The sequence below is a fragment of the Catharus ustulatus genome, chromosome 9 (assembly GCF_009819885.2).
Source record: "Catharus ustulatus isolate bCatUst1 chromosome 9, bCatUst1.pri.v2, whole genome shotgun sequence".
In the NCBI taxonomy this organism is placed as follows: domain Eukaryota; kingdom Metazoa; phylum Chordata; class Aves; order Passeriformes; family Turdidae; genus Catharus; species Catharus ustulatus.
In genome coordinates this window covers 5,377,418-5,403,485 of record NC_046229.1, presented here as the reverse complement: position 1 = coordinate 5,403,485, position 26,068 = coordinate 5,377,418, and the positions used below count along the sequence as shown (strand labels likewise).

The 26,068-nt window shown below is 42.9% G+C and overlaps 1 protein-coding gene across 3 annotated transcripts in view; it reads right to left on the bottom strand.

Annotated features, from left to right (window-relative positions):
* USP24 (ubiquitin specific peptidase 24) overlaps window positions 1-15,241 on the bottom strand; it is a 61,087-nt gene extending 45,846 nt beyond the window's left edge. For all 3 annotated transcript variants that reach the window (XR_004418705.2, XM_033067433.2, XM_042779562.1), the window contains exons 1-4: window positions 14,779-15,241; window positions 2,723-2,888; window positions 1,692-1,759; window positions 158-301 (exon numbers count right to left, since the gene is read on the bottom strand). Coding sequence is in view for 2 of the 3 variants with exons in the window: in XM_033067433.2 (XP_032923324.1) it covers window positions 158-301; window positions 1,692-1,759; window positions 2,723-2,888; window positions 14,779-15,084 (684 nt within the window). In the remaining variant the exon portion in view is untranslated. The remainder of the gene's footprint in view (window positions 1-157; window positions 302-1,691; window positions 1,760-2,722; window positions 2,889-14,778) is intronic.
* Window positions 15,242-26,068: the final 10,827 nt, after the last annotated feature.

The following is a 26,068-nucleotide window of genomic DNA, read 5'->3' as shown; positions in this document are numbered from 1 at the left end:
ACAATAATGCGATTTTTAACTGGTAGTTTTCAGAAGTTTTGAACAGCACCCACTCCTTTGAATTGCATACTGGATTTAAAATATCTGCAGCAAGCAATGGCTGCAGATTTTAAGGCAAATACCCAGATATCAGAAAGTGCATCAGAGAGTCAAATACCATTGTAAGCACACCCAGCAGGCCCACGGGGATAGGATCTTGTTTTACTCTTTCTGCAACCAGGTCCACCAGCAGCATGAGCATGTTGTAGATTCCTTCATGGATTTCAGTTCCCCACTTGTGAACAGCACTGGATGTCAACAGCTAACAAGGAAAAACAATTTTTTTTAAAACTTTGAGCAGAACCACAAACAATTTATCAAATCCTGAGACTGTTTTCAGAATGTTTCCTTGGAATGCACTCATCACTGGTGTGTTTTCCAGATGTTCTTTCTGCATTAATGGCTTAAGAGTTAATTCAATTTGTAATTCTGTGGAAGGACATCTTAAATCACAGTTTATGACAGAAAATAAAATCTATCAAAGTGTTTTCCATTTGCATGCACTAGCAGAAGCCGTAACCTTTGCAAAGAACAACTAATATGAAACGAATCTGTTTGTAGATTGAACACACAACTATTAAATCTTGAAACAGGCAGCCATAAAGCTGCACTGATTCAACTGAGGTAACCAATTCACACTTTTTGAGCAGCTTCTATTGGAAAACAAAGCACATGTACCAGGAGAGAGAGGTATTAATGCTGCTTCCACCTACTGAAACATGTTCTTCAAATCTGGTTTCATGGTTGTTTATAAAGGACACTTGGCTGTCATCTGCAAATTTCATTTAATTTCCACTCTGTCTGAACAGAAGTAGATAAAATAATTAAGAATTTAAATACAATCACTTTTTGTACCATTAATAGAGTTTCTTGTAAATATTTCAGCAAATTGTAACCCAGCACATCCTGAATTTAGATTTCTTCAGATTATCCTTCTGGAGGAACAATTGACATTGTTTATTTCATATGCAAAAAATACCAAGTGATATAAAACTATTGTAGGTAAGATTAGTATTCTGATAACTAAATGGGAAAATAATTTTTCCTATAAATTTCTGCATTCCTTAGATGTAATTATAGTCTCAGTATTTTAACTCAGTAACTTTTTAAAGGGTATGTATGTGTTTTTATACACATGGTCTAAAAACTGAGCAGGAAATTTAGACAGTACCTAAAATGGATGGAATAGTGGGAAGTCAATTAGTTTGGGGAGCTCTATAGAGAAAATTTACACCAGCCCAGAGAAACACAGGGCATTGAGAATTGAGGTGAAAGATAAAATTCTAAATGGATTGTGAAAAGAACTTAGCAACTCTCAAAGAAAAATAACAGAAACTATAGTTAATGGAAATCTGACCATGAACTTGCCACCAGTGGCCATATCCAAGGATCTTTAAAGCTCTCTTTGGGCTCTGGTAATTACAACAGGGATTTTCATTTAAGAGATAAAAAGAAAAGAGCTAAATGCTAAAGTTGGCCAGAGTTACAGAATTGGGACCTTGTATGATTTAAATTTCTATGATTTTAGTCTAGGAAAATAATTTCAGTGTGATTGTAATCTAAGAACCCATTCAGGAGTTGCCTGAATTACAAAACACTATTTCCACCACGAACAACACGAAACATTGAATTGGCCCACTGTACCTACTTACCTTTTTAAATGCTTCAGGCATGCATCTGTCCATAAACCTCTTGCAATTCTCATCAGAATCAGAAAGACCTTTACAGAAAAGACAGTGTTTTTTAACAGCATTTTAAAAAAATTACTTTTTAAGATGACCTCAGGGAACTTGTTGCAAATTTGAGGGAACACCAACTCAAACCAGCAGTAGTAAACATGCTACTGTTCCTTCATAACTTGCATGCTTTCTCAGCCACAAATAGCATGACTTGAAAGAACCTGCCTTTCAGAACTAAGAATTAATTTCCTAATACCTTTTATAGCTTCTTCAAACATTATTAGCACCATAAGTAACTTGTAAACTTTAGAGTTTACAATTTATACTTTACTGATGCTGTACAGCCTCCCTCCAAAATCAAATTGAAGCACAGCCTTTAAACACAGATTGGAAATAGAGAAGCAAACCAGAACCACTTAACAACTTCTATTCTTCCAAGAGATTACAACATTCCTTTAGTCTGCCATCAGGCGTGATTGAAAAACTTTCTTGTACTCTCATTATACATCAGTTTTTGGGTGTGGTAACTCCATAACACTCTTAACCCCAGCCAAAGTACTGAATAAGAAGAGTCAAATTCAGATTCAATGCAATATAAGCATTTCACCAGGGAAGAACAACCACTTATACAAGCACGGTATGGCAGGGATTGAGAGGACAGCTCACTTTTATGAATGGAAAATAACCAGTACAAGGAAAAAAGAGTCAGTAATTTAGCTCTGAAAAAATGTAATTCTCACAATTATTAGAACACAAAGAAACGTGTGTGCCACTTTTTGAAAAAAACTTAAGCAAACAAATTGCTTTAGAGAGACAAAAAACAGATCAGTGGTTTTTTTACAGCATTGAGTAGAACAGTTCACTGTTAACCACTTTCCCAGAGATGTGATTGTTATGCAGGGGGCAAGTACACAGCAGCAAGATTAAAGTGGAAGACACAACTGGTCAGTACTCTGTGACACTGTCTGAACAGATAATTTGTGTAATTGTCAAAGGGAACTTACCCAGTCTTGCCAGGTAGGTGGAAGCAATCAGGCACTTGCCCAGAGACTCCTCCCGCTTGTAGGGTATGGACCAGTGATCTGTCAGAACTCTGCTCTCCAGTTCATACAAGTTGGTTGTTGGGAACTCAATCCCTTCACCAGAGCAATTCCCATTTTCATCATTTTTCTGTGGTTAAAAAAAGAGAAGTGCAAGTGAAACAGTTTCCTAGACACATTAAAGGGTTTAGAAAAGGCAGCTGTGCTTCTAACAACCATGTCAAATTCTCAACCCTGAGGCTGCTTGTGTTTTTTCAAGTAGAATTTAGTATTTCAATTTGAATTGAAGGGATTACATACCTGGATGTATTTAGTGTAGATGATAACTACTATGTTTACATAACTAATTGCTAACTAATTGCTTATTTAAGCAGCAAATCTTGTTCCATAGCATATCAGATCCTAGAGCCAGGTGATAAGTACTTCCAGTCCCTGGGAGACTGTAGAGTACAAATTTAGATCTCCATAGATTTGCACATTAATCCTCTGTTCAACAACTCATGCAGAACATGGGAATAGTTTACTCTAAGGGAAGTCCATTTCACTGCATCACACTAGAAACACAGATACTGTTTCAGTACATCAAGATTTTCTTTTACTAACTAATAATCTAAAGATAAATCTACATCAAATACAGGTGTCCAACAAGGTAATGTAATTTTCCTTCTCCTGAAGTCCTAATGGCAAAATATTCTGGAAGGTAAGAGGGAAAAGGCAAGCAGGTGACTGCAGCTAAGCTTTACAGATTTCCTTGCAAGTGGCACTAAAGAGCAGCTATTTCTGTGTACAGGACACAGAATTACCCCCTGCTTTCCACCAAGTGCCATACGAGGTAACTGCCTCAGCAGCGCCAAAGAAAGAGTAGACAAGTTATTCATTTATTTTCTTTTGTTTATTTTTTAACCTCCCATAGATGCCAGGTACCCAATGTGTAAAAGAGTTCAGATGGACTTTCCCTGCCTCCACGACAGCAGGCACAGCCAGCAGGAGAGAGGACAGAATGTCTGGATCAGGCCTGGCAGCGAGCAGGAGCCGCTGACGGAGAGAGTGGAAAACAAGAGCAGTGATGGTAACAAGATCCCACTAAGAAAGAAGCCAGGGACATGGAGGGAGGAAGGAGAAGCAGGAAACACATTTGAAAGTAAAAACCAGACAGTGTCAGGAAAGTGAATGGAACAACTAGAAAGGAATAAACCAAAAGAAAGAACTGAATTCTGGAGGAGATGGTATACCAAGAATGAAATCAATGTTTGCACACAGGTGTGTATGCACATAGAGCTTCCAGCTCTCACTGCATTTGCTATTTGCAGGATTAGACCCGTTTTAAAAAAGTTAAATGTGTCACTCACTTTCATAATGGTACTGAACTACTAAGCCAAGGGAACAGTAATTGTACAGAGATTAACCTTTAAAGTTCATGGACAGCACGCGGGCTGGACTTACTAATGTTCTGGAGAGCAGCAGGACAATTTATAGGAACAGAACACTGCTTAGAAAAAACCACCTACTGCTGTTTGGGAAATAAAGTGCCACCTTTCTCCAACCCCCTGCTAAACACTTAGTCCTCAGTTTGGCTTTATGGGAAGTTGTATTTCAGCAGACCTGAACATCAGCTTCTGAAACTGTGGTCACCTTATCCAGCACTGTGCATGGAAGCCCGATGTGATTCCCATCCAGTAAATCATGCCCTGCTTAAATACTTCAGTTTTTGGAGAATGTGTGTTTGAAGGCCTACATGAAAAGACACTGAAATTATTTAGAAGTACTTTTTAGGAGTTAAACTGTTAATTACACAGCATCTGCAAAGAACACCCATGCAGAAAACAAAACCATTTCCTACAGAAAACAAGTGTGCAGTTATAAAGAAAGCACTCACAATGACAGAGCAGGAATGAACTTTTAGAAAAATAAAGGCAGACTGAGTATAACATAAACACCCAATTGCTGGGCATTCAAGGACTACAGTCCAGCCTCGAATTATAGCCAAGGAAAGCAACATTTCATTAAATGTTACAGAAACAGAGCAATAGTTGCTTCATTCCCTGGAGGAAAGTGTTCACATTAAATAAAAGCAGTGACAGCAACTGGTATTTTAGGAGGTGCAGATTAGCAATGCAGACCTTCTACTGTAGCTGAAAAAACCCACTTCTTCTGCTTTCCCATCTGCATCCAAGCAATGCTGCTCATAAGTTACCTGTTTCCACACAAGTGATTGCTGGGTTCCATGACACAGAAATTCATATGGAAAGTGAAATAATACATGTTCTTCACTGTACATTCAGCTCCCACATTATCATAAATTATGCTTAAAACACATCTGGGCTATTGCTAGAGTCTACCAACAGTGCAGTGAAAAGATGGTGTTACACAAAAAACAAGTGTTGTATTTGGAATATTGCCCTAATAATAATGGGAACTATTTGCATTGAGGGAACACACCTTTGGCACTTTCCAGGAATTAGAGGCAATGAGGCTTCCTGCTTGACAGTGCTACTAAAACCATGTGCAGAAAGTATCAAGTTTATTTATTAATTTTAGAACAGATCACATCCACATTGCTTCACAGCTCCTGTGAAACCTGTGACAGTCTGAAACACACAACCAGGCAGCTCAAAACCTAAATTCCCCTCCAAATCATTAATAAATTTAACACTCTGCATTTCTGGGAGATTACAGCTATAGTCACATTATATTAGTGCAGACTGAGTTGTACTTGTTAAATCTACTACAAGAAACAGCCTCTTCAAACACTTACTGCTGCTCCTTTATAATTAGTATCTTCCTGCACATGGAAAAGTCCAAACTGTTCACCACACAATTTTAAAATCAATTTGGGCACTGCTCTTTAAAGTGAGGGATTTATTACCAGCAGCTGCTGCAGCAAGGTGAAACATCAGCTCAGTTCTTGCATCATTTTATGTTGGCTGAAGATCTTACACTCCAATACAGCCTGAAGAAATCACTTCTCTGCTGACATTCACAAATGCCACACAGCCCTGAACACATATCCACAATTAATGCTCTGTAATTGAGGAGCTCAGGAACAGTCACTGCAAACTCTACTGACAAAGGTCCATGGAGGAAATAAAAAATTGTGAAGAAAAATTATGGTATATGCAGAAGTAAACAGGATACAAGGCCATGTCAGCCTCCCAAAAAGTGATTTTCTGAATCTTGGCTTTGGGGAATCACGTGGGGTTTGTTTGCTTATTTATAAATAAATATATATATAAAAAGCTATCTCCCTCCCCTCAAGTAGGTGACTTCAGAATGGTGTCAGCCAATTGATGATGATCTGTATCAGGACTCTTCAACTCTGGTTGAACAGACTTAGCACTGGACTGGCCTCCAACACGGTAAGGATTTGTAGGGATGTTCTTCCACAGAAGAGCAAAAAGCCAATATTGGTCAACGGGTCATCCAAAGATAAAACTGTCTAAAAGGCTGTTACAATCACTCTTTTCTGCAGTAGGAAGTCATGGTGCACATCATGAATCTGTGACTATTTCTGCAGCTGAAATAATGAAACCAACAAACTTTTACTGACAAACCTTTACTACAGTTTATCACCCCTTCTGACATATCTCTTATTGCACAAAAGCCCTGAGAAAGCCCTCATTCTAACAGTCTTGGCTCTTCTGGCTTATTTTTCAAGGTGTGAAAATACAGTTATGGCTAAACACACACACAGGCTCCCTGGAGAAATACCCTCACAGGAACAGACTCAAGCACTGATTTGAGATTCCCTCTCTGGGGATCTGACAACTCCCAGATTTGCTTGCAAGGCTGAATAAACAAAAATTGTTCAACATCTGATCAATAAAGCATTGCTTAAATCTGTAGCATAAAACCTTCTATTGAAAAGTAACACAGAACAAAGATTTGCAAAAAAAGTGAAATATGAATTAACTTTGATTGCCAAAAGGTCACAGTTTTTAAAGCTTCAAAATGTATTCACACAGTATTCAGCTAATTAACTCATCAAACACTGTTTAACTAAAGCCACTGACAGTTCCCATACCAGTCACTTTACATAAAATAACAAGGAGTTTAAGACTTGTTTTGATTCTAATTGGCAGCCTTAGTAATGAAATTACAGTGAAATTATAATTTAAATTTGTTAATTTGATTTTGACAGGAGGCTACCAACAGAATCTATTATCACCATAGTTAAGTCACATTGACACTCTTGAATCCAGTATAACTTGGGAAACAAAACCCCACCATCACATTTCATTCAACAAGAAACAGGATCAGACTAAGACACCAGCAGAACAAGCAGTTACCTCCACCTCATGCCTCTCTAATAAGTGATTTTCACAAAATAACCATCATTTTATAGCCAAGAAAACAGATTTTGAAGTTTCATTGCATCGTTTAACACCCCCCCAACAAAACCTTGTTACTCTGTACCTACAAAGAGGACAAAGTTTAACTGCTCTGAAAAGTAATAATGAAAAAAATACATGAAGCAGACAAAAATTTTAGGTCCACCTTTCAGTTTTTATCACAGTCAGTCAATATAAAGAAACCAATTTTCCCATGCTACAGCTTTTCCAGCTGCCAAGTGTCAGCAGGGATGCTCCCCTGTGCCACAGCACTGATGGACCACTCACAAGTGTTTGCAGAGCACTGCAATGCTCAGGTGGAGGCAAGGTGAGGGAAATACATCAAATACCCATAAAAACAGTTTCCTCTGCTCTGATGTACTGTGCCCATCGATTTGTGGGAGAAGCTATGAATCCTGAAGTCATGACCTGACAGTCCCTCCGCCTGCCAGACAAAGCAGCTTTTACTTTCAAGCCTGGATGTCAAACCTTTTTTTGTTTTTAATTAACTCCTAAAAGGGGGATATTCTGTTACCTAGAACAGAAACACAAGTGTGAGAATTCAAAGCCTTTCAATAACTCTAAGCTATCACCTTGCACTCACACATAAACACTAAGAACAATGTATATAACATTTTAAAAAATTGTCACATTTTCATACCTTTAACCTATTTGCTTTCTACAAACTGGTCTTCCAGACAGTTAAAGAACTTTCAGCTCATGTTAAGTAGATGTGGGAACAAAATTGGAGAGTATTTTCTAGCTGCCTGTTCCATTGAACTCACACTGCTAAGAGCAAGCTTGGTATCCTCTTGTGAATATGTCAGCATTAGTAAGACTCAAAAAATGGTGTCATGTGCGGAATTTCCACACTACGTTTCTTCTCTGGCAATAAGAAAACCCACTGTGATTTCCTGAATGCTTTACTGACATACAGACATTTACTTGCAAAGTATTGTCACAGTTTTTAACTGTTTTAAGTTCTAAAGAGATATAGCATCTCACCCTTGAATTTTCATCCAGAGAAACATATTTGGATGCAAAAATTTTAAATGTAGCAACAGATAGGAATGTTTTTTGTTGTTTATGTTCTGCTAAGAGAGCATAAGCTTGTTGGTGAGATACACAGATGTTTTGTTTTGCTATTTTTTCACAGAAATGAAGCTCTTAAAATTTCTACTATGGACTACTTTACACAAACAAATACAGTCTCGTCACAAGAAAAAAAATGTGTTTTGTAATGCTAATATGAAAGAATAATACCAATCTACTATTAAAGGAAAACAAATCCTCCTTTACAGACTCCACCCAACTGAAGTTGATCTGTACTCTCATCCCATCATAAAGATGCCCTAAGAAAAACCAGTTTTATTTAGTGAATTTTCTTACAGATGGTTTTAGATACAGACCTTAACTGAGAGTTACACAAGGACACCATTAAGGATGCATGTTTAGACTAAACTCTAAGTAGCTGTAAAGGATTATAACAAATTATAACCACAAAACCCCTATGGTTGCACCTTCCCTCTGCCCCCCATCTCTCACAACCAAGAACTGTGCAAGACTGGGAATAAGAACATGATATAAATTTGAAAACTAAAAATAATTTCAGTAAAGCTCAGAATTAACTCAAGAGTTTCTGAAAACATGGGTTGTACTCCCTCCCTGATTTCCAGGGTGATGGTGTGATGTTACCAGGCAATACTCCCTGATGTACTTGCCTACTTGTTCAAAGATAAACAGAGCATCACAGCAAAACAAAACAACCGAGGCTCTTTAAAAATAGCACTTGAATTAAAACCTCCATTTAACTTCAAAAATACAAGGAACCTCTCTGCCCTTTTATGCTGCTATTACCACAGTATTCAGTGAAATCTGAGGCAGAGATTCACTACAACCACTTTTGGCAATGTATTTTGAAGTCTGATAAGTTGTAGGTGAGGGAGAGGTCATGGAAAGCACTGTTAGGAATGCCATTCATAAGGAACCAAGGAAAACACTTATCTTCCATGTGTTTTCCCTATTGTCTGTGGATATATTAAAAAACTTACTTCATTAGTGTAACTACAAACAGCCAGACTTGGAATCAACACCATTATTTCTCCCTTGAGTTTTCCTAAGCACAAAATCTCATGCTTGCTCCCAAATAACTCAGAATAACTTGGTGTGATATCAGATAAACACTGTGCTTTAAAACAATGAATCACAAATGCTTAACATTTCAGTACTTAATTTTAAGTCAATACTTGCATATCCCTTTGCCAAAACACCGGGAATTAATAGAGGAGTGCTGCAGAGCACTACATAAAGTGGTTACTGTAACATTATAGTGACCAAAGGTCAGGGTCTGGAAAGGAAAATTAATTCAATAATGCTGCTGAACACTCATCTATACTTCTGCTCTACTAATGTACAGTGAAAACAAAAACCAGAACTGACAAAGGAGATGATTTTGACAGTGTGTAATTGCAAAATTGTGACTAATATGAAAAAATCTTTAAATGCCTCTCAAGAGGCATTCTGATCTGGCATCAGAAAAGCCAGAACTGTTGTAAAGCAGTGGCAGGAAGATCAAGTGGCAAGAAACACTGGGAACATTGGCTTTTAAAATTAATTTTTCATTTGGCCCCTGAAACATATATACCAAAGGCTATTCCTACAGCAGCACAAATACGTGTTTTTTTCAAAATAAAAGCTTACAAAAGAACCAGGCACTTCCTCTTTGCCCTCCTCATACAAAGAGCTACTGTTCCTTAATCCAAAAGCAATCCAAATGATCTGCTGGAATTAACTTCTAACACTGGCTAATTTGTTTTTATTCTCATTCTTCCTCAGTATTTCACTTCCTTATTAAACAGCTGCCACAGAATAGCACTGTAAACTGGGAAGACGACCAAAAAATGCTTCCAGAGGACATTAGACCAGAGACACTTCCTGCCCAGCTGAGAATTTGGCTGTACAGAGCTGTCTCCCACCTTCACTAACCCTGCAGGCATCACCTTCACCAATGAATCAGTAATTAGAGTGCTCCTCTCAATCCAGCAATTACCCTAACAATCACATTACATGATAATGACTTTGTGAGTTATTCAAAACAAAGCTTACATTTAAAATTAACCAGCTGCACTTCTCAGTATCACCCCTACTTCCCTAACTCCATGTAGCATCTCCATTAGTCTGTGTTATATCAATAATGAAACCCAGAGTATTTTCTTTCAAATGCTTTCAAGGAAGTGTTAATGGAATCAGAATATAGCAAGAGGTTCCACACCAGGGCCACTCATTTTTGAAAACAGTGATGCTGAAAACCAGGAGTGCTAAAACACTAATTCCACTTGACATTCTGATGGCATCCAGCCAGGGACTCAATGCCAGACTCCACCACAGAGCTTTATTTGATTGCTTAATTGTTTTACAAGGCCAATTCGTAGACAAGCCACACTATTAAACTTCCACACAAGAATGCAAGAAATACTCACTTTTGCAAAGCTCAAGACTACTTACAAGAGAGAAGACTGACTCTAAATGTGCAGAATTGTAGCGTGAAATCCATCTCATTTGCTTGAAGGCTAAATACCTTCTTTGTCTTTAAATAAATACAGCTCCTTCCATTCAAAGATCAAAGAACTTCACAAGCCTAACGTCCATGGTTCTCCTAATAAAGCACACCCCATTATCTTCATTTTACACATTAAAAGCTAAACCAGAGGTTAAGTTACACACCCACCGTGACGCAGCACATCTGTGGCAGAACTGCTTTCAGTTCTGAGCTTTAATAATGAGGAGAGGTAGGGTTTGAACACCACAGTTCTGCAGCATGACTAGTGAGAATGCTCCTGGCACTGGCACTCACTAAAGTCGCCAGCCTGTTTTTTTTTTTTTTCACAAAATCCCTTCTCTTGCAGTCAAACAGCACCTCAAAAGCGATCTTGGGCAAGTTTTATTATAAACCTTACCTAGTAAAATCTGGCATGTTGAGCTTTTGATCCAGTTCAACTAAAAAAACATAAATCAAAAGAGCACATGCTGAAGGGGACAGGAATAGCCAGGGGGGGTAATATAATCTGTTCATCACAATTTAGCCAAAAGGTCACAGTAATGGCTCTCAGGAGCTGTTTTATAAGCAAATTAAGATTATTTTAGTGAAGGCTATACAAACCATTGGTATATGTTTAATATTTTACCTGCCCCTCCCCACAATTTCGAGTTCTCTGGTCACAATCCTCGCATTTGCTTAGCCTCCTCCACCTCATTCCTCTGAAACTCATTAAAGCCAGCAATTGTGGCACTTGTGGCAATTCATGGACACACTGCCAGACGTTGTCATCACACTCATTTATAGTCTTGTCTTAAATTATAAGGATTTAGCAGCAGTTCATAAAGCAGCTTATCTGTCAGTCAGATGAAGAGATGAGCATAGCCTCCCTCAGCACAGAATCACACCATGACAATCTGCATGTTGCCTAAGGAATAAACACAGAAACACCACGTTCTTGCCAAATTGCAAGATTTACTTCTGTCGACAGACATAAACATAGAAGTTATGTCAAACACACGAAGTTACCTCTTGGAAAAACAGGTGACCTCAGTCTATCAGTGTGGCTTGGTGCTACAAAGGGCAAAACTTCCAACCAGCTGTAAACCTCAAGATGAATTTCCTGCAGTTTCAGGAAGATTGCACAAATGAACTGAAGCCCCCTTTGCATTTCCAAGTTTGTCTGGCCTTTTCCTTTTGATGAGTTAAGGGTGGTCATGCTACCAGCACCAAAGCCAGAGGCACATCACAGCTATTGACCTAAAACTGAAGTAACTGGGAAACACCAGGTTGCTGAAACTGAAGTTTCAGCCTCATGAAACTGGAATTTATGCATATCTTCACCTCAAGCCTCATACAGAAAGAAAGCACAGGGCATACTTTGGGCCAGCTCACAGCAGCTATCTTGCTTCTGGGCCAGTGACTTCAAATTCAAGCTTCTTTAACACCTTCAGGCAGACCTGAAGACCAGTAGTCTGGACCACTGAAAGAGGATTCACATTGATTTTTAAAATCTTATCTAAAGAAAACATGTTTTAACTAGTATGATATGATCTGGCTGCTGTGCTCCTCTCAAAGAAAACCACTAGACAAGCCTTTCTTTGATCCACATGAATGCTGAACAGATTTTAACATTATGTAATAGAGACCAAATAAGCATATGCAAACATAATGGATTCATTACTGATTAGGGAAAATGCAGAGTGTTTAATCATTCATAGACCTATTCTTATATGCATGCTAAAGTGTGCTCAGCCAAAAAAAGCATGTAAATTCAAAGTACAGACCCATTAAACGTGTCTTGAAGAATGACTGAAGTATTCTTGTTATTTTAAATTATAACATCTAATCCTAACTTTTGTTCATGAAGCGTTAGACTGGAACATTTTACTAGGGGGAAAATTTCTAAGAATTCTCTCCTGTGATTGATCTCCTGTTGCTGATATATAAAATCCAAAAATCTAACACATCACTTCCTCCTGACTGAAGTTAAAACTGATATTATGAAGGAAGGAGGAATACACACTCAAAGAGCTGTTAGAAAGAGAGATGATACTGAGAGGAAGAAAACCAGAAATAACATCTGAATTACCACAAGACAGCATGGGGTACAATATGTTTCACCATAATGTGTATGACTACAATGAATAATATATCTGCTTCTGCAATGGCTTTCTGTGAAGCTCCATAAGCTTCTGCTGAATGGAAAACTACTGATTAACCTGATTAATTACTGATTAACCACTTAAAGAATAGCTGTAGCTTATTAAATTTAATGCTAGGTTACAGCTGACGAATTAAAAAAACCAAGAACTGATCATATATCACTTTCCCCCTTTCATAAAGTGTATGTCAAAAGGTGTTAAATTGTACTGCAGTGTTTGACAAATATGCACAGGCAACAATTCCAATCTCAGGACTTTTATAGATGTAACTCTTTTATTACAAAAATACTGTTTTGCATGCACGTGCAGGAGTTGACAGATGCTCATATGCAAATGAATCCAATTACTAAACTGAGGTATGAATTTATATGAAGTTTCATATAGCAAGACACCCCAGTCCTTCTGAAATGCTCTGTGCAGTGATTTACCTACATTGAAATGTTTTAACTTCTCTCTGTGGGTTAAAAAGAACAAAAGTCAGAGCAAACAAGAACGTGCAAAGGAAACTATTATAAAGCATAAGTAAATTTGATCAGAAATACAGGATGAAATAATGGGGGGCGGGAGAATCCTCTGAGAGTTGTCAAAGTGCCATTTGTGGTGGGAACAAGAGCGGTGAAAAAAGCGCTTCTTTGAAGTTTACACTGACAGCTTCTCTTGAAATGTCACACTGACAAGGCAGACTGTCCCAGCTATAACCACATCCAACCCAAATGCCAACAAAACCCCTCATTCACTCTCAATCCCTCACAGGAAAGGTTGGGAACCAGTTCCCTGGCGCTTTGGTCGGGGAAGTTGAAGAGCGGCTCCGCTTCTGCGCGGCACACGTGCCATCCCACGGATCACCTTACTCCAGGAGCACACACCAGCAGCTTAGGGGAGCTCAGGATCTAACCCAGTTAACTCAGGGAGCAGGATCACCTATCTTTATTCCACAGGGCTGGACGTCAGTACGCCGAGGCTACGGATACGGATGATCCGTGCAAGTGTAGTTACGCACCAGATACGCCCATGGATTCTTCATGGATGTATTTATAGACACGTACACATGCATGCACAGAAAGGGAGCACTTTTCTGGCACAGAAAACCCTCAGGATACTCTTCACTGGAGCCTGGGAGGGTACACGAAGTTTCCTGGTTTTATTCACGAGATTAAGCATCTGGTCTTGACCACTTCTTGAGTGCACAAGGTGGCCCTTTAGTATCACACAGAGGAGCTTTCTGCTGTTCTCACCTCCACGAGTCCCAGAGTCTGGACACTACTAATTAGCTCTTTTCTTAACAGTACCCTGTGAAGTTTTGGGAAAAGACCAGGAGGAGGAGAAGGCTTTATAGGAAAGCACTGTAAGGCTGTACCAGCCAGCAAGGAGAGCACTAGGAGTGTATCTGCTGGCTGAAGGGTTCGGAGCTCTGGAAGACGATGGAAGAGAGAGAAAGGCAAACAAGGAGGAAGGAGAGAACCTGACATTCTCCAGCACTCCTATCCACTTCAGTTTTATTTTACATCACAGCCCTAAGTTATGAGTTTAAGCTCGGGTTGTGAAAAACATTTGACCTCACCGCGTTCCTATTTCAGAACTTACGCTCAGCTTATCCAAATAAAACTGTATGTAAAGTCATACCCACACTGCGATTTACTTCATATTGTGCAAACAGCTAAAAAAAATAGACAGCCCTTAGTCACCGGGATTATGCAAGAAGGCACAAGAGGGGGAGCGACAAGGAGAGCCCTACGGTAGCCACACATTCCTGGAATGCCAAGGAAAACCCTGGGTGCGCTTCACCTTGCAGCGATCGCAGGGAACGGGCTCGGGAGCGCGCGGCAGGCAGGGAACGCGGGAGGATGAGGAGTCCCGGGCCCGGGGAGCGACCGGGGGTCCCGGGCACCTCCCCCGGCCCCATGCCCGGCCCGACCCCCGCCCGCCGGGCCCCGGCACCGGGCAGGCTGCTGGCGGCTCCCACCGCCCCGGGACCACCCGCCCGCAGCTCACCTCGGTCTCCACCACTTCATGGTAGGCGGGCGGAGGGTCGAAGCCGCCCCCGCCGCCTCCGCCGTCCCCGTCGCCGCCGCGGGGGCCCTGCCCGCCGGCGGGGGAGCCGTGCCCGCCCGGCGGGCCCTGCCCGCTCTCCATGGGCTCGTAGCCGCCGTAGTGGAGGCCGGGCCGCTCGTTGGTGAGCAGCGCCACGGCCTCGTTGATGTCGTTCTTGGCCAGGCGCAGGGCCTTGCGGATGGCGGCCGCGTCCGAGAAGCCCATGCAGAGCAGCGTGGTCATGTGCTGCTCCTCCTCGCTCTCCATGGCCGCGCCGGGGAGCGGGGCACGAGGAGGAGGAGGAGGAGGAGGAAGAGAAGAAGGAGAAGGAGGAGGAGGAAGAGGAGGCCGGGGCCGGGGGGAAACCCCCGCGGACCGAGAGGCGCCGGGCTCAGGCGCTGCTCGCCCCGCGCGCCGCCATGTTGCCGGGAGCGCCGCTCCCCTCCCGCCGCCGCCGCCGCGGCGGCCGCCCCGCCCCGCCCCGCCCCGCCCCCCCGCGCGCGCCCCGGCCCCGCCCCTGCCCCGCCCCCGGCCCGGCCCGGCCCGGAAGCGGCAGCGGAGCCCAGGCCGGGGAGCGCCCGCCGGGCCCGCGTCACGTGACGGGGGAGGCGGGGGGGATGAATGGACCGGCGTGGGAAGGGGGCGTGGCCCAGGGGGCGCGTGAGGGACGGCGGCGTTGTGAGGGGAGCGGGGAGCCGGACCGGGATGGGAACGGGAACGGAGATGCAGACCGGGACATCGGGACCGGGGATGGGGACTGGGACGAGGATGTGGTCCGGGATTAGGATCCGGGATGGAAATGGGCACCGGGACCGCGATCGAGACCAGGACGGGGACCGGCACCGGGACGTGGCGGTGTCTCACGGCCTGCCGGGGATGGGCAGCCCGGGGTGGGCTACCAGGCCCGGCTCCTGCCGCCGGTAATCACGGCTGCTATCGCCGGTAATCACGGTGGCACGGCCGGCCCGGCAAAGCGCAGCCGGGGCAGCCTGAGGGCAGGAGCGAGCGGCGGGGCTCGGCTGAGGGAATGGGGTCGGTTCATGGCCCAGCGAACTCCGGCCCCTGCCCAGAGCTCCTGCCCCTGCAGTGGCGGATGGAGTGGAGTGGCAGTGCTGGGAGAATGCTTTGGATCCCGGGAGCGCATCGTGGAGTTACTGGAATTACATTCTTTAAGCATACAATATTAGGAGGAAATTCTTCCCCGTGAGGGTGGTTAGGCTCTGGCACAGGTTGCCCCATCCCTGGAAGTGTCCATGGCAAGGTTGGACTGGGCTTGAGCAACCTGGGACAGTGAAAGGTGGTTGGCGTTGCATCTAGATGATCTTACCTTCCAACCCAGTATATACACAATGAAGCAGAGTAGAATCAGGGAAAAGAATAAAATTCTGGTGTCCAAAGCAAAAAGTTGTATGTAGTCCTTAAGCACACTTGGTGAACTCTTGTACTGCACAGAAGCCAGCAGATCTGGATCTCCTGGCACTCTCCCAGCCAAAATTTATTACCTCATTGTAACAATGCATTTTCTGTTTCCAAAGAAGAGGAGGAAGTAGGAAACAGAGAAAAGATTTGTCAAGATCAGTGCTGGTATCTGCCTATAAACATTTGGTTTTGGAGGCTCATGTTTTCAGCAAACTATTTTGTGTTAGCAGTGACTGACTGGGGTCAGGAATCCAGAAACCCCTGTCTGATATCTCAGACACAACTCACATTCAGCATACAGGAAAGTTTCAATTGTAGGGGACACAAGCAGTATGTAGGTCTCCAACAAGAACTTTCAGAGCTTGGTGTTGGTCTTTGAAAGAGACAAACTGATGGATCACTCTGTTGGACTGGCAGATTTTGGATTAATTTTTAGATTGCAATATGGCACCAGTGATCTCATTTTCCTTATTTGCTTTCCTGAAAAGTAATCACAGCTCCTTCATCTTGCTCAATCCTCTCTGATATTTTTTTTTCTCTAAGCTGACATTCAGTGGAATGGAAATAATGTGCATATGACTCTGATCTTCACCTTCTGGATCTCAGGAAGGTCTTTTATTCAGGCTGATCTCCAGCTATAAAAAATTGTTATGGCTCAATCTTGGCAGGCTTCAGACAAACTCCAGCACTTCAAATGCATTCAGTTAATATGCAGAATATTGACTCACTGCTTACTCATGTGACTAACATTTAAATGACACTTTCTCATTTTTAAAGGGTATTATAAATGATTGTTTAATCCTCACAGCCTGATGAAGTCGGTTGGCATAATTTTCCCCTACTAATGCAAAAAAAAAGTTTGTAGGAAAAAGTAAGAAATTTATTAGATGTCATTATTGCTTTTAGAATTATTTCAAGGAAGTGCTCCTGTAAATTTGTGCTGAGCTAATCAGTGAAAACTACACAAGTAATGGAAGAATTAATTGTAATCCCAAGCGACAAAGGAAGAAGAGGATACTTTGCCATTAAATTACTCACGCCCTGTAGTCCAGCTGTCCTGAAAGAAATTGGGGTGAAATTTGAATTTACCAGTAGGTGAGAATAACACTTGGACACAGCAGCTCAACATAACTGACAGTGAGGGGTGCTGGTCCTCAAAGCATTTTTTACAGACTTCACTGACAGCACCTCTCTTGAGACTGCTGGAAGGACAAGACCACACATTCCAGCTCGGTGAAGGAATGGGTGCATCCTTTTCTAGACATTATTCAGCCTGCAAGTCCCAGTTTGCAAATGTTTTTCATGCATTGCCACGTCTAGAAAAGTTGCAGGGAGAAGCAGAGCAAACTTGTCTGAGAACAACGAAAGAGAACAGTGAGTGATTCTCAGTGGGGCACCAGGAGCTGCAAGGAGAAAAGGGAAGGAAATAAACTGAGGGAGGGGAGCAAATGTCCCCAAGATCTGCCTTTAGATAACTTGGAGTTTGTGCCTGTGTAGTTGCCAGTGAGATATTAACGCAATTATAAGTAATTTGATTGCCTTACCATGTGGAAGGTAGATGCTTTTCACTGACTGCATCAGTGTTCTGAGGCATTTCTGACATGAGAAACCTCTGTGTTACAGAAAAAAGACATTTTTGAATGAAACTCCTATTTTGGTAAGTGGTCGTGCTGTGACATCGAACCTGCCCTTTTGGATTGATCATGGTAGAATAAAAATAGAGTGTGATGGAGAATTGCACTGACTTCTGCAGCAATGTTACAGTAAGTGTGTTTGAATAATTTGTCTTTTTAATGAGAATGCTTTTATGCTTTTCTCCATCCATTTGTTCTAAAGCCAGTCCTGTGTTTACAGCTCTTTTGCTATTTGAACAGTGAATGCAGTGTTTCCCCTCAAAGAGAAACAACTCTGTTGTTCTGGTGGAACATACACTCACAGCCAAACTAACAAGTGACTCTGCCTTATTGAACTTGGAGGTTTCCTTGTTGTTTACAGCTGTTGGGAAATTCCATCCAAAATCCCATTTGCTTGGAAAACACCAATGCCACCCTGATTTTGTTTCCCTCTTTGTTGTACTGCCCTATCCATGATTGTTGCATAAATACTCAGAGGTTATTATAGAAGAGACCTGAAGTTCATTATGTTGCCACCAAATCCTCAATTTCATGTGTGTTTTACTCAGCATAAGAGAGTATCTTTCTCCTCTTTTGTTCAAGTTGCCATAGGAATACATTACTGAGGGAAGCTTAGCATGAATTAAAACTTGCTGTTTATAAATAATGGCTAAATATGGGAAATCAGGACAAAATTTAATGACAGGATTCTACCACTTTACAGTCCATAAGCACAGAAGGAGTTATATGAAAATGAGGGCTACAGTAGCTAGAAAATATTCCTTTGCAGTTGTTGCATGAGTGAGGAGGGTGTGTGAGCCTGGATGAATCCAACCTCCCTTGTTTGGAAGAGAACATTCTTTTTCTGACTGATGTTAATGGTTTGGGATGCTAATATAGTTGGATCTCAGGATTTTAAGAAGGGGCTTCTGTCCTGTCTACCAGATGAACAGAAACACTCTCCACAGGCTGCAAGGTAAAAGCTTTTTTGTAGACTTGAATTAGATTAACCAAAGGGATGGCAGAGCAATTGGTGTCTTGCAGGAAATGTCATCACCCCCTGGAGGCAAGAAGGTAACTTGCTGGGGAGAAATGTCTTGTCCCTGTACCCCTAAAGATACCAAACACTGACAAGAGGAATATTTGTAAATAATGTTTATGGAGGTCGCCCTAATCTTATATTTTGGATGGGCAAGGCACTTGCTGTTTAGTGTAGCTGCCTGTTGGGCCAAAGGATATCTCTACTATCTGAAAAAAGAGTATCTGGGATATTGCAGAACCAAATATTTGTATAGTATTGCAAAAAAATAATCTAGGTTTTCTGAATGATTTTATCTTTCCTTCCTTCCTTCCTTGTGTTCCTTGTCCCACCCAGTCTCTCCCAGTTTCCTGTTTCTAGTTTATTTATAGCTTAACGAAATAGGTGGATTTTAAGGAAGTGCCTTGGGAGCTAGAGAATGAAAATCCCCCTGAGTTATTGAAAATCACATTTCTCATATACAGATACTGATGAATTGTGTTTGGCTGCCTTTAGCAGGGAGGTTCAAAGTGTGTGTGTAGAGAAAAACTTCATACCTCCCTCCAAGGTACAGTTGCAATGTAGAAATAAGACAGTAGATGCACAGAGGTTTTAGACTCCTCAGGTAGCTGTGCAGCCTCACTCAAAACAGATTTTAGCAAGCACAGGAAGCGTGTGAGTGTGTTCACAAGCACCAGCTGACAGATTCCTACAAAACACTTCTAGACTTTGTCTATGGTAGGAATTTTTGCTGCCTTCACAGCTTTTGTCCATCGAGAAAGGAGATTTGAGCTGGGGCAGCCGCCAAGGCTTTGCCTGCTGTCAGCAATGATTTGCAGAGGCAGCTTCCCGTGGTTTCAAGCTGGGACTCATGCACACCAGTAATCATAATTACAATATTTAACTCAAACACACGGCTTTTACGATGGATATCTAACAATCCTCTTGGGGGATGGAGGGATACCATTAGCTCCTCAACATGTTTGCAACAGCTACAAACCATCGTGGGGCTGAAAGGGAAAGAAGGTGAACAGATCTTGTGGTGTTGCTGTGCCTCCTCCAGCAAGTCTGTCCCTGTTGTTATTCCAGCATCCAAAGGGAACTGGAGCTGAACCATGACCGTTTTTCTGCAGCAGAAGCTGGGTACCCGCTGGCCTCCTGAATACAAAAATGAAGTTTCATACTGTTTCCCTTGAATGGAAACAGCATGACGTGAGCGTGGAGAGTGGAACAGTGTGTCAAGGGAAACAGGGCTGAGAGGAGAGAACAGCTGACTCCAGGGGCTGAGCAGATCTGCCCCCTCTGCTTCACTGTGTGAGTTTGTTTCCAGCTCAGAGCATCTTGTGGGTCTTGCAACACATCTCCGCAGCTCTGGGCTGGAAAATGAAACAACTGCAAGGAGGTTGTTCCTTCTTCCTGGAACGAGCTTCGCAGCCTGTGGGAAATGAAAGCTACAGCTGAACTTTAAAACAAGCTGAAAGCACTCAGATGCAGAAGTGCAGAGTGAAGCCATTCAATAGAGTCAGATTTGGAACAGAGCCCTGAAAAAAACCTGCAGTAATGACTAATCCATTTTTAATGTGTGTGGTTGTAGGTAAAATCACTTCTTTAAAAGATCATTTCTCTCCCTGTATTGGTTGCAGTTCTTTACTGTCAGTTTAGATAAATGATGTGTTGACCTGTGAGTTCAGTTACAGATGGACTGCAAAGACAGAATTATTTCTGATGCTGGAAAGGCTCTGGATGAGCTGCTGGTGAAAGGGAGAAATGATACAAACAGGATATTCAGTGTCAAACTACAGCAGCACCCGGAGAGACCCACTCAGGGGCAGGCACTTGGATGCTCACTCTCTCCTGCAGCCAAATTAGCTGAGGAAACTTGATGTAATAGTTGACTGTAGAGCCCCATTTGTGCAGGCACGAGCTCAGGCAGTGACATTTTAGAAGTGAGACAGTCTGCAATGGAAACTTCTTGTGGCACTGAACAGTTCTGTGAGGCACCACACAGTTGTACAGGGCAGCCTTTGAGTGCTTTTGTTTTGTGCTCGAGTTGTCCCAGCCTTGCTTGCTGGTGCCCTTGCAGGGATCCCTCAATGCTGTCACAGAGCCAGTGATGTTAACACATGTGTGACACTGTGAATGTCCTGGCTGTTGTGGTACCAGTCTTATAATCAGTAAAGCTGTGAATAAGAACACGAAACCACTGCAAACACGCATTGACTGTGGTGGGGAACAGCAAGGAGACTGTTTAGGCAGGAAGAAAACAACACAGCAAATCCAGCTCTGATGGGATAAACTCAGACTCCCTCAGTCTGGCTCAGGGTGTGTGCTGTGGTGTGGTGACAGAGCCTGTAGTGACAGGCTGAGGGTGAGGGCTGCTCTCTGCGGTGGGTGTGTGTGTGATATCCAGGAACAAAAGCAGTTGGCATTTCCCTGGTGTACACCGAAACGTGGCGCAATGTGACAGAACAGGGAACTCCTTGCTGGCTTCTTGCCCTCTGCAGATTCCTTCTGAATTAGGTGCTGACCTTTAAAGCAAGACCTGCTTCTTCAGTTTCTCATTGTTTAAATTCTGCACTGAAGCTTGAGAAACAAGTCTGTGAAGCTGCAGGATTTTTTTTTTTTAAAGCTCTAATTAGTGAAACACAGAATAGGTTGGAAGGAGTCTGAGGGAGGGAATCATCAAATGGAAACCATTTTAGAGATCTGGTGTTTTTTATTTTTTATTTTACTCCATTCCAAAACAGCATGGGCCTGTGTGATGCTGGGCTTTATATCAGCACCAAAAAATGGTTGATATTAAAGACTGGTCCCTAACCCTCTACTTCTGTTAAAGTGCACCTCTGCTTCTTGGTCAAAATACCACCTTGTGTGCCCTCAGGGATTTGGAAACCCAAAGCTGTGCTTCTGCTGCCAGGGTTTTGTACTAGAACACTGCAGCTGCTTGGCACCAGCAGGAGTTTGGAGGTGAGAGAGGTGAAAACCATTATCCTGACTAAAAATCTGGAGGTATTTAGGCAGAGGGGCTGTGATGGAAGAACCTCATTCCCTTTTTGAATGTTTTTAACATCATCGTTGCTGTGGCTGCGTTTTCACAGGATTTCTCCATTTCTCATTCAGGCAGATTCTGACATTTTGTGCAGATTATGAAGTGCTGGCTGAAGGGCAGCTGGAATTGGGACTCAGCTCTGGGTGGGAGGCAGCAGCTGTCCCGTGCCAGGGAAAGTGCTTTGGGATCTGCAGGTGGGATTGCATGAAGCGTGTGAATACTTCTGGTTCCATCACAAGGCTTAATTCTTCAGAAGCACTTAGGGGTTCTTCAAGGCTGTGAGAGCCTAAAGCCTTGGATTTCTCCTTCCTCATCTGCCTGCTGGCAGGCACAGCCGTGTTGTCCCATTTACAAGGCATTTGATGTGTCAGTGACTCATTCCAGGCTCGCTATCTGCACCAGCAAGGTGCTTCAGGGCTGAGTCGCACCCATGTATCAGCCCTGTTACTGTACCCTGTTATCAGCGCTCTTTTCACTCCTGGGGTGCTCCCAGCCTTTGATCTGTTCCCGAACTGCAGCAACAGCTTTTCTTGTTTTTTAATGCTTCATTACGCTGTGCAGGGCCACCAGCCCTCCCTAAAAGCTGCAATCTCTGCTGCCTGCATGCTGCTCTCACAAGTACATCCAGGCTTTTTCTTGAAAGCATGAAGTAAAAGTCTTACTTCCCTCAGCCCACAAATAATCATGGTGGAAATCAGTTTGCTTCAAGATGGCAATTTCCATCAGACACTACATGGTGGTATAATTATATGGTTAATTATTCCCTTGCTTCTCCCTGCTGCATTTAGCTGCTGCTTTTAAAAACCTATGGAGCAGAGGCTGTTTACTTCATCCTTACAGCACCAGAGCTGTGGGCTCTGACCAGTAAAGTCTAATTTACTGAGCAGTCCTGAATCCTGTCTTCCAGCAGAAATCCCCTTTTGCTGGTCAGGCTGGATCCAGTTTAATTTGAGGCTGATTCTGTCAAAGCTAGAGACCCCAGCGGAAAGAAAGGTGCTCTGTGTGCTGAGGGACTGAAAGAACTTTCTGTGTTTTACAGTCTGTTTTTTGGGTTTTTTTTTTATAGTGGTGAATGGGCAAAGACAGACACACACAATAATTTAAAATATATTTGCTTAAAATCAGCTAAATTCATAGTAATGCTGGAAGAAGTCAGCAGCAGCACCTGAGCTGGTTCTGCTGGGGATGGTGCTTATCAGATGACCTAGCAGGATTGTAGGCTTGTAGGATTTGGGGCAGAAACTCCAGCATAACAAGCACATTCCTCTGGGAGCCTTCTGAGCAGCCAGTCCTGCTGATGTGGTTGCAGATCAGTGATCCAACTCGTTTTGTCCCTGCACTCAGGGGCCTTGGCTGTGCCGTGGGGTGCAGGACAGACAGACAGACAGACAAACAGAAGTGTTTGCTGCACTAGGTCATGCACAGGAAGGCTGTGGCTGTGGCTCTGTGTTTTTCTGCTCGTGGGGTCCGGCCAAGTGGCACAGCCCTGATCTGCGGCACGTCCCAAAGGCTGCGAGTGCTGACCACAGTGCTGCTCCTGGCCAGATTTAACAGTGATGAATTGCTCTCCTGCCACCAGCCAGGTTGGGCTTGTTTTGTTTATGCCTTGAAACCTCTCCTCTCCCCCATGCTGTGATCTGTGCCAAGCTGTTTGGCAAGTGAAAAGCTCTGCCTGCTGCGTGGGCAGGAGAAGGGCCACAGCGTGGTGCAGAAAATGTGTGAGATGTGGTCCAGGCTTGTGGGCAGGATGAGGAGAGGACCTGAGGTGTCATTTCTGTGCTCAGTTCATGACTTGCCCAGCCTGTTTCACAGACTTGTAACTACTGATCCTTGACCATGTTTCAGGCCTGGCCTACAGTCACTAATTGTCAGTGTCCTGGGGCTTCTCCCAGGTTTTAATTGTCCCCATTAGTATGATGGATGTGGGAAGAAAGGACACGCTGGAGAAAGGTGGCAGTGCTTTTGCTGCTGCCTTTGTCATTGTAGGGGCTGCCATTAAAGCTGCTTATTGGCATTTGCCCTCCTGTGAAATGTGTAGGTGAGCTATTTATAAATGTGTAGAGAGATTCTACATCTCTAGCTCGTGCTCTGATTTAAGAGTAATCCTCACCAGGAGGGGAGAATCTGTCCAGTACTGCAAAGGAGGTTAGTGGCAGAGCTGGAAATAATCCACCACTTGTGAGCCACAGCGTTGCCTGAGGTTCATGGGTGGATTTCTGGGGGCAGATGAGGAAATGGAGAAGCAGCATGTTGTTTCCCCACTAGCTCTGTTTGTTCCAGTGTGATTTCCCATCTTCAGGGCAGGGAGAAGCACTTTTCCTGCTGCACAGCCCCCTCTCCTGTTCTCTGCTCCTTCTACACAGCAAAGGCTGCATCCAACCTCAGCCTTCACTTGCTTCTACTTTTCCTTTCTGGAGCACATTCAGCCTGGTGTGCAGGAGGGAATGGCCCTTTTCCTGGATCAGTCCAGTCACAGGCATGCAGGAGTTAGTGTCTGTACTCAAAAATTCTTCTGAAAGCAGATACAGCCATTTGCTTCCATTATTCCTCTCCTGCACGCTGCAAATGACTTTAAAATGACTTTTTAAAACATGCAGTCTCCTGAAGAGCAAGGTTAATGTAGCAGGATTGTTAGTGCATCTGGTTGTCTTTTACCTTTCCACATGAAGACTTATTGATGACTAATAGGAGAGAAGCTTCTCAGGCTGTCCTGAGTGGGAACATGACCCTTATTTCTGACTCCCAGGATTTGTTTGTTTGTTGTCTTTTCTTGCCTTCGTAAACTTGTTTGGAAATATTTGCATTCAGATTAAGGATGCTGATTAATGTTATTTCCAGAAAAAAAAAATTGCTTTCATACCTGTTAGGAAGTCTCCCAGTTTGATATAAAACTTTAGTAAACCCAAGAGCTGGAATTTGATGATTCATGTGGGGTGCCTTCCAACTCAGAATGTTCTGTGATTTTATGTAGTTGAGGGAAATTACCTACCTTTGAGGCCTCACCTCAATATCCAAAAGGCTCAGGTAGGATCACACAGAAAGGTGGGGGGATCCCAACATCTAATTGCTGTAAGGAGGTTAATGTGGTGTGGCTGCAGTCAGGAAATGAGACTCCCTGAGAGCTGCTGGCTGGATCTGCAGGACACACTGCCCTCCCTTGGCCAGGGATGGGCTGTGGATCTGGGCTGAGGAACCTGCCTTTCCTGAGCATCCCTGAGCCAAGGGAAGATTACTGGAACCTGGAATGTGCTGTGATTTATAAACTCGGTCAGAGGTGCAGACTTTGTAGGTGATTCCAACATTCCCTCCAGGAGTTCACAGCAAGATTTATGAAGCTTCAGCATTGTGTGAAATCAACTGTGAGAAAAATAGCTTAGGAGTGATTTTATCATTGTATGTGAGAAAGTGATGTAAGAAACCACAGAAATCTGCTAGACTGATTGTTGAGCATGCAGGGGAAGATTTTCATCTGGTTTTGCTTGTAAATGAGAGTTTTATGTAAATGTTGGAAGATCGTAATTATGACATAAACTTTTCAGAGAATTTGTTCTTCCAGATGTAATGGAGATGTGGGAGCAATCTGGGAACAGAGACTTGTTTGAAAGACAACAAATCTTTTTTACCCCTTTTGAGGTTATGCTCACTCAGAGCCTGTCCCTGGTGCTGTGATTGTGTCAGGCTGACTCTGCACAGGTATTATAACAACTGGGATGTCATGGTCCCACATTTTTCCATTTCTTCTACATGTTGTTCTTCTCCCTGCCTTTGTGTGGGTTATGTTGCCCTGGCAGAGTCTGACACTGTATTCAATCTTTTTCATGACCTGGAGAACCTCATTAACATTCTCTATCTCTTTTTTAGATTACTGGAATTTCATGTTACAGCAAGATGGAGGTGAGGATGAGGAAGAGTTTGCTGTTTTTCAGTATGATTGTGTTCTTCTGTTTTGTCTTTTATCAAAATAATGACTGTCAGCAAAAAAAAACTCTCTGTGACTTGGAAGTGCATGTACTCACAGCAAATAACCCTTGGAGGAGTAGGAGCTGGAAACAGGCAGTGCTTGGGTCACAGTGTCTCAGAACAGCCACTGTCCTGGGGCTGCACAGATTGATGGATATCTCTGTATTCACATAGAGTTACAGGGCTAGATTA